At 48.7% G+C, this 15,341-nt stretch overlaps 1 protein-coding gene across 7 annotated transcripts in view; it reads right to left on the reverse strand.

Moving 5' to 3' along the window:
* Window positions 1-11,729, reverse strand: part of LOC121880008 (FERM, ARHGEF and pleckstrin domain-containing protein 1-like) — a 98,858-nt gene extending 87,129 nt beyond the window's left edge. For all 7 annotated transcript variants that reach the window (XM_042386946.1, XM_042386943.1, XM_042386945.1 and 4 more), the window contains exon 1: window positions 11,413-11,729. In XM_042386946.1, coding sequence (XP_042242880.1) covers window positions 11,413-11,697 — 285 coding nt within the window. In that variant the 5' untranslated portion in view covers window positions 11,698-11,729. The remainder of the gene's footprint in view (window positions 1-11,412) is intronic.
* Window positions 11,730-15,341: the final 3,612 nt, after the last annotated feature.

The raw sequence follows: 15,341 nt of genomic DNA on the forward strand, positions 1-15,341 counted from the left end.
TGCATAGGTGTTCAGGATCTCCTGTAGGTCGTGTTCAGTGTGAGCAACAAGGGTGAGGTCGTCTGCATACTGAAGTTCAGTAATGGAAGCTGCCGACACCTTTGTTCTTGCCTGGAGTCGCCTCATGTTGAAAAGACCCCCCCTTCACCCGGTACTCGATGTTCACCCCGCTGGCTAAATTGGCACGAGTAAGGAAGGCAGCCAAGAAAATGGAAAAGAGAGTTGGTGCCAGTACACCCCCTTGTTTAACACACACACACACACACACACACACACACACACACACACACACAAGACAACCTTCCCTCTGTCTGGTGCCAGGTGGAAGTGCCAATTATCAAGACAACAAAGGGAATGCCAGAGTGCCAAGTAAATATAAACTAAAGACAACAATGAGTGCCATTGCCAAGTTAGTATTGAGTGCTAGAGAGTGCCAGGTATCAAGACAATATTGAGTGCCAGTGCCAGATATCAAGGCAGAAATGAATGCCAGAGTGCCAGGTATCAAGACAGTAATGAGTGCCAGAGAGTGCCAGGTATCAGGACAATATTGAGTGCCAGTGCCAAGTATCTCAAGACAGTAATGAGTGCCAGAGTGCCAAGACAGTATTGAGTACCAGAGAGTGCCAGATACCTTCCTCACAGGGCCAGACCAGGTACAAACTATGACCTAACAGGTCGAGTCTGTAACCTGGAGATAACAGCTAGAGTGACAAGTCTTCTCGGCCACCAATCACCAGTAAACGGTGGCACGGCTCTTCCTCCCGTTCCCCCCGCTCCCCTCTCTCTCTACACACCTCCTCACATTTCCTAGCTTGGTTTATCTCCTCCCGGTCACCCATTAGTCTTCCCGCTCTCTCTTGTTCTCTTGCCACGTTCAAATTTCCTCTTCACTTTCCCCTCCCGCATCTGAGAATTCATATGCCGTGGCGGTCATAACATTGTTAGAGGAGGAAGGGAGGAAGGGAGGAAGGGAGAAAGGGAGGAAGGGAGAGCGTGCATCTGTCACCCTCTTTCCCTCAGGGCCTGTTACACTCACCTCGTCTGACACATACATACATACATACATACATACATACATACATACATACATACATACATACATACATACATACATACATACATATATACATCAATTCTTTTTGCATGACAGACACACAGACGAAAGAGAAGAAAACAACTCAACAGAGGCAACAGTAACAGTAAACAGTAGTGATCATCCTGTTTATTGATCTTCTACTCGCTCAGGATCATTCAGTACCCCCGTCCCCGTCTTTATGTCTGTCTGTTTGTCTACATGTCAAGACGGGAGGTATATCCGCGAACGTCTTAATGTAGAAAGATTTCACCTGAAGATTAGTCCTGACGGTGTGGGAGTGTGTGTGTGTCTGAGGGTGTGGTGGTGAATGAGTGTGTGTGTGTGTGTGTGTGTGTGTGTGTGTGTGTGTGTGTGTGTGTGTGTGTGTGTGTGTGTGTGTGTGTGACGGTGTGGTGGTGGTGTGTGTGTGTGTGTGTGTGTGTGTGTGTGTCTGACGGTGTGGTGGTGTGTGTGTGTGTGTGTGTGTGTGTCTGACGGTGTGGTGGTGGGTGTGTGTGTGTGTGTGTGTGTGTGTGTCTGACGGTGTGGTGGTGTGTGTGTGTGTGTGTGTCTGACGGTGTGGTGGTGTGTGTGTGTGTGTGTGTCTGACGGTGTGGTGGTGATGGAGACCAGATGGGTGTAGCGGTCTGGCGTGCTTCTCTCTCCTCTCTCCTTCTCCCTTATTATCTCCTCCCTCCCTCCTCACAACTCTCCTACCTCCTCAAACCCTGCAACATTCACACACACACCTACCTTACACCAACCCGACGTGTGTGTGTGTGTGTGTGTGTGTGTGTGTGTGTGTGTGTGTTATAGGGCTCTCAACACGTCAGGGAGGGTGATGGTTGACAGAGAAAAACTCTCACACGGAGACTGGGAGGACTGAGAGACGAGGAGGGAGGGGGGGCTGAGGAGACGAGGAGGAGAAGGTGGCAGGAGGTGGGAGGTAGTGGGCGGAAGGAGGAGAGGAAAAGGAAGGGGGGAGAAAGGGAGAGGGTCACTGGAGCCTCGGCGGTGTCCAAGATAATAATACCCTTAGTGGGAGGGGGAGGTGAAGGGGGGGGGGGTTAAAGATCTCCCCTCCCCTTCTTATACCCCACACCTTAACCCCACACCTCAACCCCACCTTCACCCCCACCCACTTTTCCCCGGATACATAAATCCCCAGAACGACTGATATAGTTGAGAAATGGGGGAAAAAACGGAAATCCACAGGTGTTTAAAATCCCTTCACCTGACAGACTTCCCGATAGCGGACAGTTGCTTGTCAGGTGAGCGCCTGGGTGGGTGGGTTGGGGTGGGTTGGGGTGGGTTGGGAGTGGGGTGGATTGGGGTGGGTTGGGGTGGATTGGGTTGGGGGTGGGTGAGTTGGGAGTGGGTTGGGGTGGGTTGGGGTGGGTTGGGAGACTTGTAGAATACGTGATGTCTACCCCTCTAGCGGTCAAATCCTCAAACTACAGCACTTCTACGATAATGGATAATGGTTAAAAAAAATAATGACTCCCAAAAACAAATAAAACAAACAAATAAAAACAAATTTATTAATGATTCTTCTTCCACAAACAAACAAAAGACACAAACACAAGTCTACTCTCAAAAGACACAAACGTTAATAAAACACAAGTCTACTCCCACAAACTTTGCAAAACTCAATTTGGCAAAAGTTTCTCATTACTACGAACACAAGAGACTAAAAAAAACAGCGAGAAAAAGAGAAAGCAAAAAAGTATCTTTACCCCCCAAGAAAGGTTTAAGTAAGTAAGTTAGTAAGTAAGTAAAAAGTAAAATAAAGTAAATAAAAGTCAGTCAAGTCAGTAAGGGGAGGAGGATCCAGTAAGGGGAGGGCCAGCAAGGGGATATGGGTATGGAGTAGTGCCTGTGGAAGGAAGAAGGGAGGAGGAAGAGTAAGATGAGGAGGAAGAGGAGGAGAAGGTAGAAGAAGAAGAGAGGAGAAATAATAATCTCATTTAGCAGTAATAGTGAGACGGGGAGGGAGAGAGAGAGAGATGACAACTGTGAATGGACTTAGGGAGGGAGGGGAGGGGAGGGAGAGGAGGGGGAGGAGGGAGGGAGGGCAGGAAGGGAGGGAGGGGAAGAAAGGAAGGAAAGGAAGGAAGGGAAGGAAAAGGAGGGAAAGAAAGGGAAGGAAGGAGTTTTGTAGGGAAGGAGGGAGGGAAAGGAAAGAAGGAAGAGGGAGGAAGGGAAGGGACAAGGAAGGAAGAGGAGAAATGAAGGAAGAAACAGGGAAGTTAATTTCGAAGTGGTGAAAATAAAAAAAAAAGTGTGGGCGTGTGGATGGGCGTAGTGTGGTCCCGGAGACAATAAACAAAGGATCAACCACCACAAGCAACCACCGTCTTCCTGCCTTCCTCCCTATCCTCCCTTTCTCTCCCTCTCCTCACCTCCCTTCCCTGTCGTCCAGTCCTTCTCTCCCTACCCTCACCTTCATCCCCTCCCTGTCTGCCTCCCTCCCTTACCCACCCTCTCCCTGCCTTCCTCTCTATCCTCCCTTTCTCTCCTACCCTCACCCCCCCGTCTCACACATTCACAACCCTTCAGAGAGCCACAAACCTCATCACCACAACAACAACAACAACAACAACAACAAATTTCTACAATAAATTTTCGTAATTTTGGGATAATTTTAATAAACACCTGAAAATACAAGTAATTTTCCCAAACTCTAAAAAAAGTATACATTAATTTATTATACACCTGAAGATAAGCAAACTACTTAACCTGAGAAAGTAAAATCAAAGTATACAATTATGTTTGGTAGTTTGGTTAACATTACAATATAAACCTGAATGTAAACTGTTAAAACACACACACACACACACACACACACACACACACACACACACACACACACACACAAACTGGTTCTAGAACAAGTGAGTCACGATTCTGTTAGGAATTCAACTCCTTTATCTCGTCACAATAAATTATCTTGAAGAGGAGGAGGGAGGAGGAGGAGGAGTAAGAAGAGGAAGAGGAGGAGGAGTAAAAAGAGGAGGAGGAGGAGGAGGAGGAGGAGGAGGGAGAAGGTAGACATAGACGCATCTACATTGTATAATCAAAGTGTTTTCTCCTCACTCTCCTACCTACCTGACCTGATCGACATATACATACATACATACATACATACATTCACACATATACATACATACATATATACAAACATACATACATACATACACAGGTACAGAACAACAAACAAACGAACGAACGAGAGAGAGAGAGAGAGAGAGAGAGAGAGAGAGAGAGAGAGAGAGAGTGTTCTGACCTCACTATGTTAACTCGTGTGGTATCTGATGCAGAGTCCAGGTATACAACACGTATCACATACCAGGAGCCGGGGAGGTAACAGTACAGTACCAGATGTCAACAATCAATTAGTATCAATAATAGTTGTAGCATGTATTTACAAAGATAATGAAATAACAAGTAAACATTTTCTATTTTTTATTTTATTTTTTTTACATATCAGTTACGACGGCAAGGCAACAGAGTTCATTCACTGTGTTTACCTTCTGCTGATAGTGGTTGAATTTTCCTTTCCATCCCTTCTTCACCTCCCTCTACCTTCCTTCCCTTCTTCACTTCCCTCCTACCTTCCTTCCTTCCTCTCTCCCAATTCCCCCTCCTCCTATCCCATCCCCCCATCCTTCCCACCTTCCCTCCCTCCCAAAGGCAAGTTGGTTGGAGGAGATATTGCCAAAATAAAATCATCAGGTGGAATAAGTGGCCATTAGACTACCATGGCCGTGTAAACTGAAAGCATATTGGTGTTTAAGAGGATGATGTGTCCTCCTCTTCCTCTTCCTCCTCCCTCCCTCTTCCCTTTTCTCCCTCTCTCTCCCTCTTCCTCCTTCCTCCTCTCTCTCCCTCCGTCTCCCTACCTTCTCCCCTCCTCCTCCCCTCTCCCTCTTCCTTTTCCTCCTCTCTCTCCCTCTTCCTCCTTCCTCCTCCCTCTCCCTCCGTCTCCCTTCTCCCTCTCTCTCTCTCCCTCTTCCTCCTCCTCTCTCTCCCTCTCCCTCCGTCTCCTACCTTCTCCCTACTCTCTCTCCCTCTTCCTTCTCTCTTCTCTCTCTCCCTCTCCCTCCGTCTCCTCTACCTTCTCCCTCCTCTCTCTCCCTCTTCCTTCTCTCTTCTCTCTCTCCCTCTTCCTCCGTCTCCTCTTCCTTTTCTTCTTTTATGTCTCCCATTTATTCTTCTTTCTCTCTTTATTCTTTCTTTCGGTCCCTGTTCCTCCTCCCTTTAGGGAAGTATGAGGGAGTAGTAGTAAGGAGGTATGAGGGGAGAGTAAGGTGGTGTAAGGCAGTATGGGGGGAGAGTTAGCTGGTGTAAGGCAGTATGGGGAGGTGTAAGGTGGTGTAAGGCAGTATGGGGGAGAGTAATGGTGTAAGGCAGTATGAGGTGTAAGGTGGTGTAAGGCAGTATGGGGGAGAGTAAGGTGGTGTAAGGCATGAGGGGGAGAATAAGGTGGTATAAGGCAGTATGGGGGAGGCTAAGCTGGTGTAAAGGCAGTATGGGGAGGTGTAAGGTGGTGTAAGGCAGTATGGGGGGAGAGTTAGCTGGTGTAAGGCAGTATGGGGGAGAGTAAGGTGGTGTAGGCAGTATGGGGAAGTAGGTGGTGTAAAGGCAGTATGGGGAGGTGTAAGGTGGTGTAAGGCAGTATGGGGGAGATAAGGTGGTATAAGGCAGTATAGAGGGAGAGTAAATGGTATAAGGCCAGTATGAGGAGGTGTAAGGTGGTGTAAGGCAGTATGGGGGAAGTAAGGTGGTGTAAGGCAGTATGGGGGAGAGTAGGGTGTAAGGCAGTATGGGGGGAGAGTAAGGTGAACAAGGCAGTATGAGGAGGTGTAAGGTGGTGTAAGGCAGTATGGGGGAGTAGGTGGTATAAGGCAGTATGAGGGGGAGAGTAGGTGGTATAAGGCAGTATGAGGGAGGTGTAAGGTGGTGTAAGGCAGTATGGGGGGAGAGTAAGGTGGTGTAGGCAGTATGGGGGAGATTGGCTGGTGTAAGGCAGTATGGGGAGAGTAAGGTGGTGTATAAGGCAGTATGGGGGAGGTGTGGGTGGTGTAAGGCAGTATGGGGGAGAGTTAGCTGGTGTAAGGCAGTGGGGGAGAGTAAGGTGGTGTAAGGCAGTATGGGGGAGAAGTAAGGTGGTGTAAAGGCAGTATGAGAGGAGTGTAAGGTGGTGTAAGGCAGTATTGGGGAGAAGTAAGGTGGTATAAGGCAGTATGAGGAGAGTAAAAGGTGGTATAAGGCAGTATGAGGAGGTGTAAGGTGGTGTAAGGCAGTATGGGGGGAGAGTAAGGTGGTGAGGCAGTATGGGGAGGTGTAAGGTGGTGTAAGGCAGTATGGGGGAGAGTAGGTGGTGTAAGGCAGTATGAGGGAAGTAAGGTGGTATAAGGCAGTATGAGGGAGGTGTAAGGTGGTGGCAGTATGGGGGGGAGTAAGGTGGTGTAAGGCAGTATGGGGGAGGTAAGGTGGTGTGAGGCAGGGGGGAAGTAAGGTGGTGTGGCAGAAAGGGAGAGAGGGTGTAAGGCAGTATGGGGAGAGTTAGGCTGTGTAAGGCAGTATGAGGGAGAGTAAGGTGGTGTAAGGCAGTAGGGAGGAGAGAGTTAGCTGTAAGGCAGTATGAGGAGGTGTAAGGTGGTGTAAGGCAGTATGGGGGAGAGGTGGTGTAAGGCAGTATGGGGAGAGTAAGGGTGTAAGGCAGTATGGGGGAGTTAGCCGGTAAGGCAGTATGAGGGAGGTGTAAGGTGGTGTAAGGCAGTATGGGGAGAGTAAGGTGGTGTAAGGCAGTATGAGGGAGGTGTAAGGGCAAAGTTTATTCAGTACAAGAGAAATCACCTTTAACTCTCTCTCTCTCTCTATCTCTCTCCTCATCTCTCTCTCTCTCTTTCTGTGTGTGTGTGTGTGTGTGTGTGTGTGTGTGTGTGTGCGTGCGTTCCACGTGTCTCTGTGGAATGTTATAGTATCTCACATAGGCCTCGAGATCCTGGTGAGAAAAAAAGAGAGAGAAGCACAGCTTACAGGGACAATAGGTACAGCACACACATGACCCCATCACCCACACACTATGTATCACAACCAAAAGAGCGTCTAACCAACCTAACCTAACCTAACCTAACCTAACCTAACCTAACCTAACCTAAACCCAATCAAACTAAACTAACCATTCCTACACTATGGTTTTACACGCGGTGGGGGGGAGGCTGCCTGCGTCCCTTGCCCCACCTGTGTTGACTACGAGCCACCTGATCTTTTCCCAGGACAGGTGAGTGGCCAGGTGAACACCTCCCCCTCCACCCTCTCCCACCCCCCACCACCTCACCCACCCACCCACCACCCCACCCACCCTCCCACCACCTCACCCACCCACCCTCCACCCCACCCACCCTCCCACCACCCTCACCCACCCACCCTCCCCTCCACCACCCACCTCCCTTCACCTCACCCACCCTCCCACCACCTCACCCACCCACCCCCCCACCTCACCCACCCACCCTCCCACCTCACCCACCTCCCTCCACCATACCAGCCCACCCGCCAGCACCTGCACGACTGCACATCAACTGACAGTCCCCCACGCCTTCTATTCACTCCACCTGACTAGACAAGACGGTGAAGGCCGCCCAACTCACCCTTCCTTCCCCCTCCCAACCTCAACCAACTAACCTAACCTAACCTAACCTAACCTAACCTAACTAACCTAACTAACCAACTAACCTACCTAACCTAATCTAACCTAATCTCACCTTGAATCACACTGACATAAAACAAATCACATTGTAGCTCACCAGTCGCCCTACTACACACACACACAAATATTAAAACACCAAATGGGAGAATGGTCTTAAAACACACACACACACACACACACACACACACACACACACACACACACACACACACACACACACACACACACGCGCGCGCATAGCCTCTAAATTAAATATCTCAGCTCGTCTCCAGATCACCTGCAGGAAGGAATTAAAAAATATTCGTCCCACGTCATAAGTCATTATTACGAAAAAAGACAAGCTATAGAAACCAGTCAACAGGGAGGTATAGGGAGGGTGGGGTAGGGGAGGGAGGGTAGAGGGGGAGGGAGGGAGGGTAGGGAGGGAGGGAGGGGAGGAGGAGTAGGAAGGGTAGGGAGGTAGAATATACACCTCCCTCTCCCGCAGACATTACACATCTACCTCACACAGACGTACACCCCACACACACAGTCGCCTTCCTCAGCTGACCATCCCCAGCAGGCAGGTCTTGGGCTGAACCACCAAATGTCACGTCAGGTTAGGTTAGGTTAGGTGAGTGGTGTCGTCTCTGGCATGAGGAATAATTAGTTATGTTAATCACTTCTCGGTCGAGGTTGGACACTGGAACTTTCGGCATTAGCGCAGAGGAATAAGTTCTCGGTCGTGGCTCTGGTGTGGAAGTTCTCTCTGTCAGTCTTGTGCACGGTTCTCTCAGTCAGTCTTGCGTACAGTTCTCTCGGTCAGTCTTACGTACGGTTCTCTCGGTCAGTTTTGCATACGGTTCTCTCTGTCAGTCTTACATATGGTTCTCTCGGTCAGTCTTGCGTATAGTTCTCTCTGTTGAAACTTGAATGAGAACTCTCGCGGCCAAGATGAGGATGACGAAGACCTCAGCCGAGACGGTGGTGAGGCTGCACAGTGGCACTTACCCCTGCTGTAACGCGAGAGGGCTCAGAGACACCCGATACGTCTTCACGGCTGCTGCTGCTCCGTGCAGATCACCAGGCGCAGCTCATCCTGGTAACTGAGTGAGTTGTGGCCCGCTAGTGTCAGGCCAGCAGTGCCATGGACAACCAGACGTGAACCACCAGTGCCACAGACTAACAGAGACAGGCTAACAGTGCCACAGAATAAGAGACAGGCCAACAGTGCCACAACCAAACCACAGGTAGGCCAGCAGAAACCAGCAAGATTTAGGCCTATCATTCCACAACACAATTAAGAGGTGATCCCAATGGCCACGACCCTAGAGTAATTACCCCCAAAGTGCCACGACGTCACTCAGGATCAATTTGGTATGGCACAACACAGCACAAGTTGACCCAGGGTGCCATGATATCACCAGAGCCAAAATCCCCCGAGATCCACAGTAATACCAGCGGTTACCAGGTACACCACATCACTAGAGGTCAATTCAGAGTGCCATGACCCCTATTAGAGGTCATCCCCAGTACCACACCACTATCACAAAATGTCTTCCGGGGTAATACACATCCTGGGGGTCATACACATCTGGAACATACACATCCTGGGGTCATACACATCCCAGAGGTACTACACATCCTGGGTCATACACACATCCCGGGTGGTCATACACATCTGGGATCATACACATCCTGGGGTCATACACATCCCAGAGCTACTACACATCCTGGGGGGTCATACACACATCCTGGAGGTCATACATATCCTGGATATCATACACACCTAAGTTACATCCCAAGTCCTACACATTCGGGTGGGGTCATACACATCCCAGAAGTCCTACACATCCCGGGGTCATACACACACATCCCGGGGTCATACCCACATCCAGGGTCATACACATCCAAGGGGTCACATGCTGGCACTCTACTACACTGGCCCCTTGACGGTGACCAACAGCCCGTACCGCGCCCCTTAAGGCACTAACTCCACCCCCCCCCCTCCTGGTGCCACCCTGTATTCAACACACACACACACACACACACACACACACACACACACACACACACACACACACACACACACACACACACACACACACACACACACGCTTGGTCAACCAATAACTCCACAACGTTATTAATCATCAAGTAGCCGTCGGTCAGGGAGGGGAGAAGGGGAGAGGAGAAGAGGAGGAGAAGGAGAGGAGTAGGGAAAGATAGAGGAGAAGAAATATGGAGAGGGTATGGAGAGTAGAGGGAGAGGAGGAGAAAGGACATATTGGCAAACGAGGTGGGAGGCAGACTGCCCCTCCCACACAATGGCCAGCAGCACGGCTGCACACACACACACATCAGCGGGAGGACAAGCTACGTGGGTGGGAGAAGAATCTATCAGCAGGAGGACAACGCTAAGTGGGGAGGGAAAATCTATCAGCGGAGGACAACGCTACGTGGGAAATCTATCAGTGGGAGGACAAGGTTACGTGGGGGAGGGTGGTCCCAGCAGGAGGACAAAGCCTAAAGAGGTACCTCTCTTACACTGATGCATAGTTTGTTTACTGTTTACAATACTAACCTACCTCAACAATGGAGAGAGAGATCCATTCACCCAACACTACACCCACCAGGTATCTCATCATCCACTTCATTAACTATTCATTTATTCACCATTAACGCCTCATAGACCCCCAAAAATACGCCCATCTTCACTACGCTTGACGCCCATCACCTGTAATCAACTTCACAACTGCTTCCTGGACCTGCCTACCTGACACAACACCACGCCCACCATAGTGTGTAGTGACCACGCCCACCGCACAGTATGATAACCACGCCCACCACACTGTATAATAACTACGCCCACCACACTGTATGATAAGTACGCCCACCACACAGTATAATAACTACGCCCACCACACTGTATAATAACCGCCCACCTCACCCTCCACCACACCCACCCTCCAACACCACCACACCCACCCATCAACACCATCACGTCCACCCATCAACACCACCACGCCCACACACGAACACGCTCACCCTCCCCCTACCACGCCCATCCGTCCACCATCATAACCCTCCACCTCACGTCAAAACACACATACTCACTCTCTCTCTCTCTCTCTCTCTCTCTCTCTCTCTCTCTCTCTCTCTCTCTCTCTCATGAACCAAGATTAATTGACTCCAGCTGCACCTGACCCGGCCAATCCCAGCAGAGAATCCGAGTCTCATCCTATTTATTTTTATACTACAAGTCGCGTATTGTGAGAATCTAATCCAATTGAAAACGTAATCCAAGTAATTCTCAGGTAGATAATGGACAGGTAATTCCGCTCACCTGTACAGTGCTTCGACGACAACACTCACCTGTAATGAAATCTACACAGGGCCACTACACCCACCTGTAATTAACCCACCACAGGACCACTACACACCTGTAATTAAACCTACACAGGGCCACTACACCCACATGTAATAACCACACAGGGCCACTACACCTGTAATTAAACCTACACAGGGCCACTACAATCACCTGTAATTAAACCTACACACGGGCACTACACACCTGTAACTAAGCTACACAGGGCCACTACGCACCTGTAATTAAGCTACACAGGATCACTACACTCACCTGTATCTGGAAGAGTGTGTAGGTGTCATCAAGCATGAGGATCTTTACCGCCAGCATCTTGCCTCCGACTTTCTTGGGCGTAGTGGGAGGTGTCCTGACCCCTGCTCCCTCCCCAGGGCCGCCCCCACCCAGGGAACGCCCCCGCCGCAAACCGCTGCTGTCAGCTCCAGCCATCGCCACAACCACGCCCACGGCAGGATCAAGGAGTTCAGTCTTGGGCGGCGTTACTCGACATCTTACGCTCCCTGGAAAGCAAAGAACAACACGCTTAATATAGGTGTTCATCTTAATGTGGTACAATACATCTGGTGAGAGAGGAGAGGAGGAGGAGGAGAGGAGAGGAGAAGAAGAAAGAGAAGAAGCGAAGAAGAGAAGAAGAATATAAACACATCCCTAAAACATAACTCACAAAACACATTATTAGGAATTGACACACACACACACACACACACACACACACACACACACACACACACACACACACACACACACACACACACACACACACACACACACACACACACACACACACACACACACACACACACACACACACACACACACACACACACACACACACACACACACACACACACACACACACACACACACACCGTTCCATCTTCCTCACGCCGCAGTAATTATTATCCAACACACTACGTCTTACCATAAAATTCCCCCATCACTCAACACATGTGATGTATATTTTCCTCCAGTGAGGTGTTCTGCAGCACATGTTCATCTATAACACACGCAAAACGCACACACACACACACTAACACTGCTGAATGATGCTGAGGGATAAGAAAGAGGTAAAATTTCGAAGATGGGAAGGAGGAAGGATGGAGAATAGGGGATAAAGGAGGAAGGATAGAAGGAAAAGGATAAAGGAGAAGGGAGGTTCAATGATTACGAGAGATGTGAAGGAAGGAAGTGGTTTAGAAGAGGGCAGGTGTACATTGATGATGAGCTGTTTAAATACCTGGCAGGTGTGAAAGGTAAGTAGAGTCTCTCTCTCTCTCTCTCTCTCTCTCTCTCTCTCTCTCTCTCTCTCTCTCTCTCTCTCTCTCTCTCTCTCTCTCTCCTCCAAGGACAACATTCCCAGTAGGAGTTGAAGGAGATAGCTATCTCCTACAGTAATTACACACACAAACACACACACACACACACACACACACACACACACACACACACACATCCAATAGACCATCAGTGTATCGTTCCTGAACACAATTCTCAAGACAGTATCCTAATGTATGGTTCATATCATCGTATAGCGGTCCATCTAAACTGGTTACGTCGATTTTGTTTTCGTGAGTTCACTTGATGGGTGTGTGTGTGTGTGTGTGTAACAATGTGTGTGTGTGTGTGTGTGTGTATATGTGTGTGTGTGTGTATATACTATCTCACTCATCACCATACCACTCTCCTCCTCTCTTTCTCCTCCATCTCCTCCTCTCCTCCTCCTCCTCCCTCCTCCTCCTCCTCCCTCCTCCTACCTCCCTCTTCTTCCTTCTTCCTCCTCTTCTTCCTTCCCCCTCCTCATCTTCCTCCTCCTCTATTTTTCCACTTCTACTCTCATTAAACGATCCCCATCTATTCACCTATGTAATGTACACCTAGCCTCCCCCTCCCTTCCCCCTACCTAACCCACCACCCGACAGCCCAACCTCCTACCCACCACAGTCATCCCCCCTTGCCACCGATGTGCTGACCTACCCGTGCCTGACCTACCCACCGTGCCTGACCTACCACCACCGTGCCTGACCTACCCACCACCTTGCCTGACCCGCCACCACCCCACCCCACCACCGTGCTGACAACCACCCACCACCGTGCCTGACACACACCGACATATTCTCACACCAGTTGGATCAATACTGTTAAGCTCTCCCTCTCTCTCTCTCTCTCTCTCTCTCTCTCTCTCTCTCTCTCTCTCTCCTCTCTCTCTCTCTCTCTCCTCTCTCACATTCAAACTGGAACCACATCAATAAATTTCCCAAAGTTAAAAGTATATTTACTATTCTTTAAAATTATTTATAATTTGTTCATATTGAATTATTAATAAATTTTAGGGAGAAAAGATATTTTTTGTAATCATTTTATTAACTTTGTAACCAAAATTAAATATCATAAATTATAGGTAATACAGAATATTTTATTCATTTATATAATATGAGAGGAGGTTATATCACACAGGGAAAGAGAGTTCTACCAACAAGATAAATTCACTGATTGGTTACACAAAAGATCTCTTCACCCTTCCCCCTCCTCTCTCCCCTTCTTATCTCCCAACCTTCTCACCTCCCTTCTCCCTGTCTCACCTCCTCTCCCTCCCTACTCCTAGTCTCCCCCTTAATAGCAGTTTTCCCCTCATCCTCGACCATCTTTCCTTTTCAAGTCCCAACCTTTTTTCTCCACTTCACTGCTCCCCTTCTTCTCCCTCTTCGTCTCTTCCCCCCACTTCTTCTCTTCCCTCCCTTCTTCTCTTCCTCATCTTCTTCTCTTCCCCTCATCTTCTTCTCTTCCCTCCACTTCTTCTCTTCCCTATCTTCTTTTCCCCCCTCATCTTCTTCTCTACCTATCCTCTTCTTCTCTTCCCCCTCATCTTCTTCTCTTCCCATCCTCTTCTTCTCTTCATTCCTCCCTCCCTCCACTTCTTATTCTCCTCTTCTTTTCTACCACGCTTTCCTCCTACCCCTCTTCTTACCTTGGTACGATACAACAGCACGTACAATCCCCTTGGTACGATGACACAACTACCTCAAGGTGGAGGGAGAGATCAAGTTTACTCGAGGTCAAGTCCTCCTCAGTCCTCTTCTACTCTCCTCCTCGTCTTTTGACCTTGAGAACGAGTCCAGGGAGGAAGGAGGAGAGGAAAGAGGAGGGAGGGAGGGAGGAAGAGGAAGGAGGAGGAGAGCTTCTTGACTCTTTACTCTCACTTCCTTGGTTTCTCATCTTTATCCAATTTCTCTCCTATTTCCTCATTTTTCTTCCTAATTGTTAGGTCCTTTGCCTAACCTAACCCTAACACAATCCCAACCAACCTAGACAGACAGAGACACACACACACACACACACACACACACACACAGATACAAAACAAATATATAAATACGACACAGATTCATTCTCAAAATCAGCGGGTGGCCGGTCTGGGAGAATGCCTCTATCGTTATTTCAGAGGATAATAGCAAAAGCTATACCACGATATGACACGTGATTGGTTGATGTCAAAACTAATACCACGATATGACACGTGATTGGTTGATGTCAAGAGCTAATACTACGATATGACACGTGATTGGTTGATGTCAAAACTAATACCTGGATATGACGTGAGTGGTTGATGTCACAGGCTAATACCACGATATGACGTGATTAGGTGATGTCAAAGCCCTAATACCTGGATACGACACGTGGTGGTTGATCAATAAAGCTAATACCTGGAATTACTAAGGTTATCATTGTACTCAAGGGGTTAAATCATTGTACTCAAGGGGTTAAATCAACAAACTATTCATGTACCAACTTTACATCACCCACATAATGAAAACCAGCCTCTCTCTCTCTCTCTCTCTCTCTCTCTCTCTCTCTCCTCTCTCCTATGATCGATTGATACCTCATTTCCTACGCTCGTTAGTAACTACAAGCTTGAGGCACTGTAAGAGAAAAAAATAATGATATGAACTAAAAATGACAGGAAGATAAAGAAAAGGAAAGAAAGGAAGGAAAGAGGAGGAGGGAGGGGAGAAGAAAGGAGAGGTTGCACTGCTTAAGCGGATGTAGAGGGACAGAAATGAAAGTAGAAGAGAAGGAGATGAAAAAAAATGAGAGGAGGAAGTGAGACAAAGTGAGAGGAAGGGAAGGAGGTCAGGGGGAGGAGGAGGAGAGGAAGTGTGTGAGGGGAGTGAGGAGGAGAGGAGGAG

Source organism: Homarus americanus, unplaced genomic scaffold (genome assembly GCF_018991925.1).
Source record: "Homarus americanus isolate GMGI-L3 unplaced genomic scaffold, GMGI_Hamer_2.0 scaffold30108, whole genome shotgun sequence".
NCBI lineage: Eukaryota > Metazoa > Arthropoda > Malacostraca > Decapoda > Nephropidae > Homarus > Homarus americanus.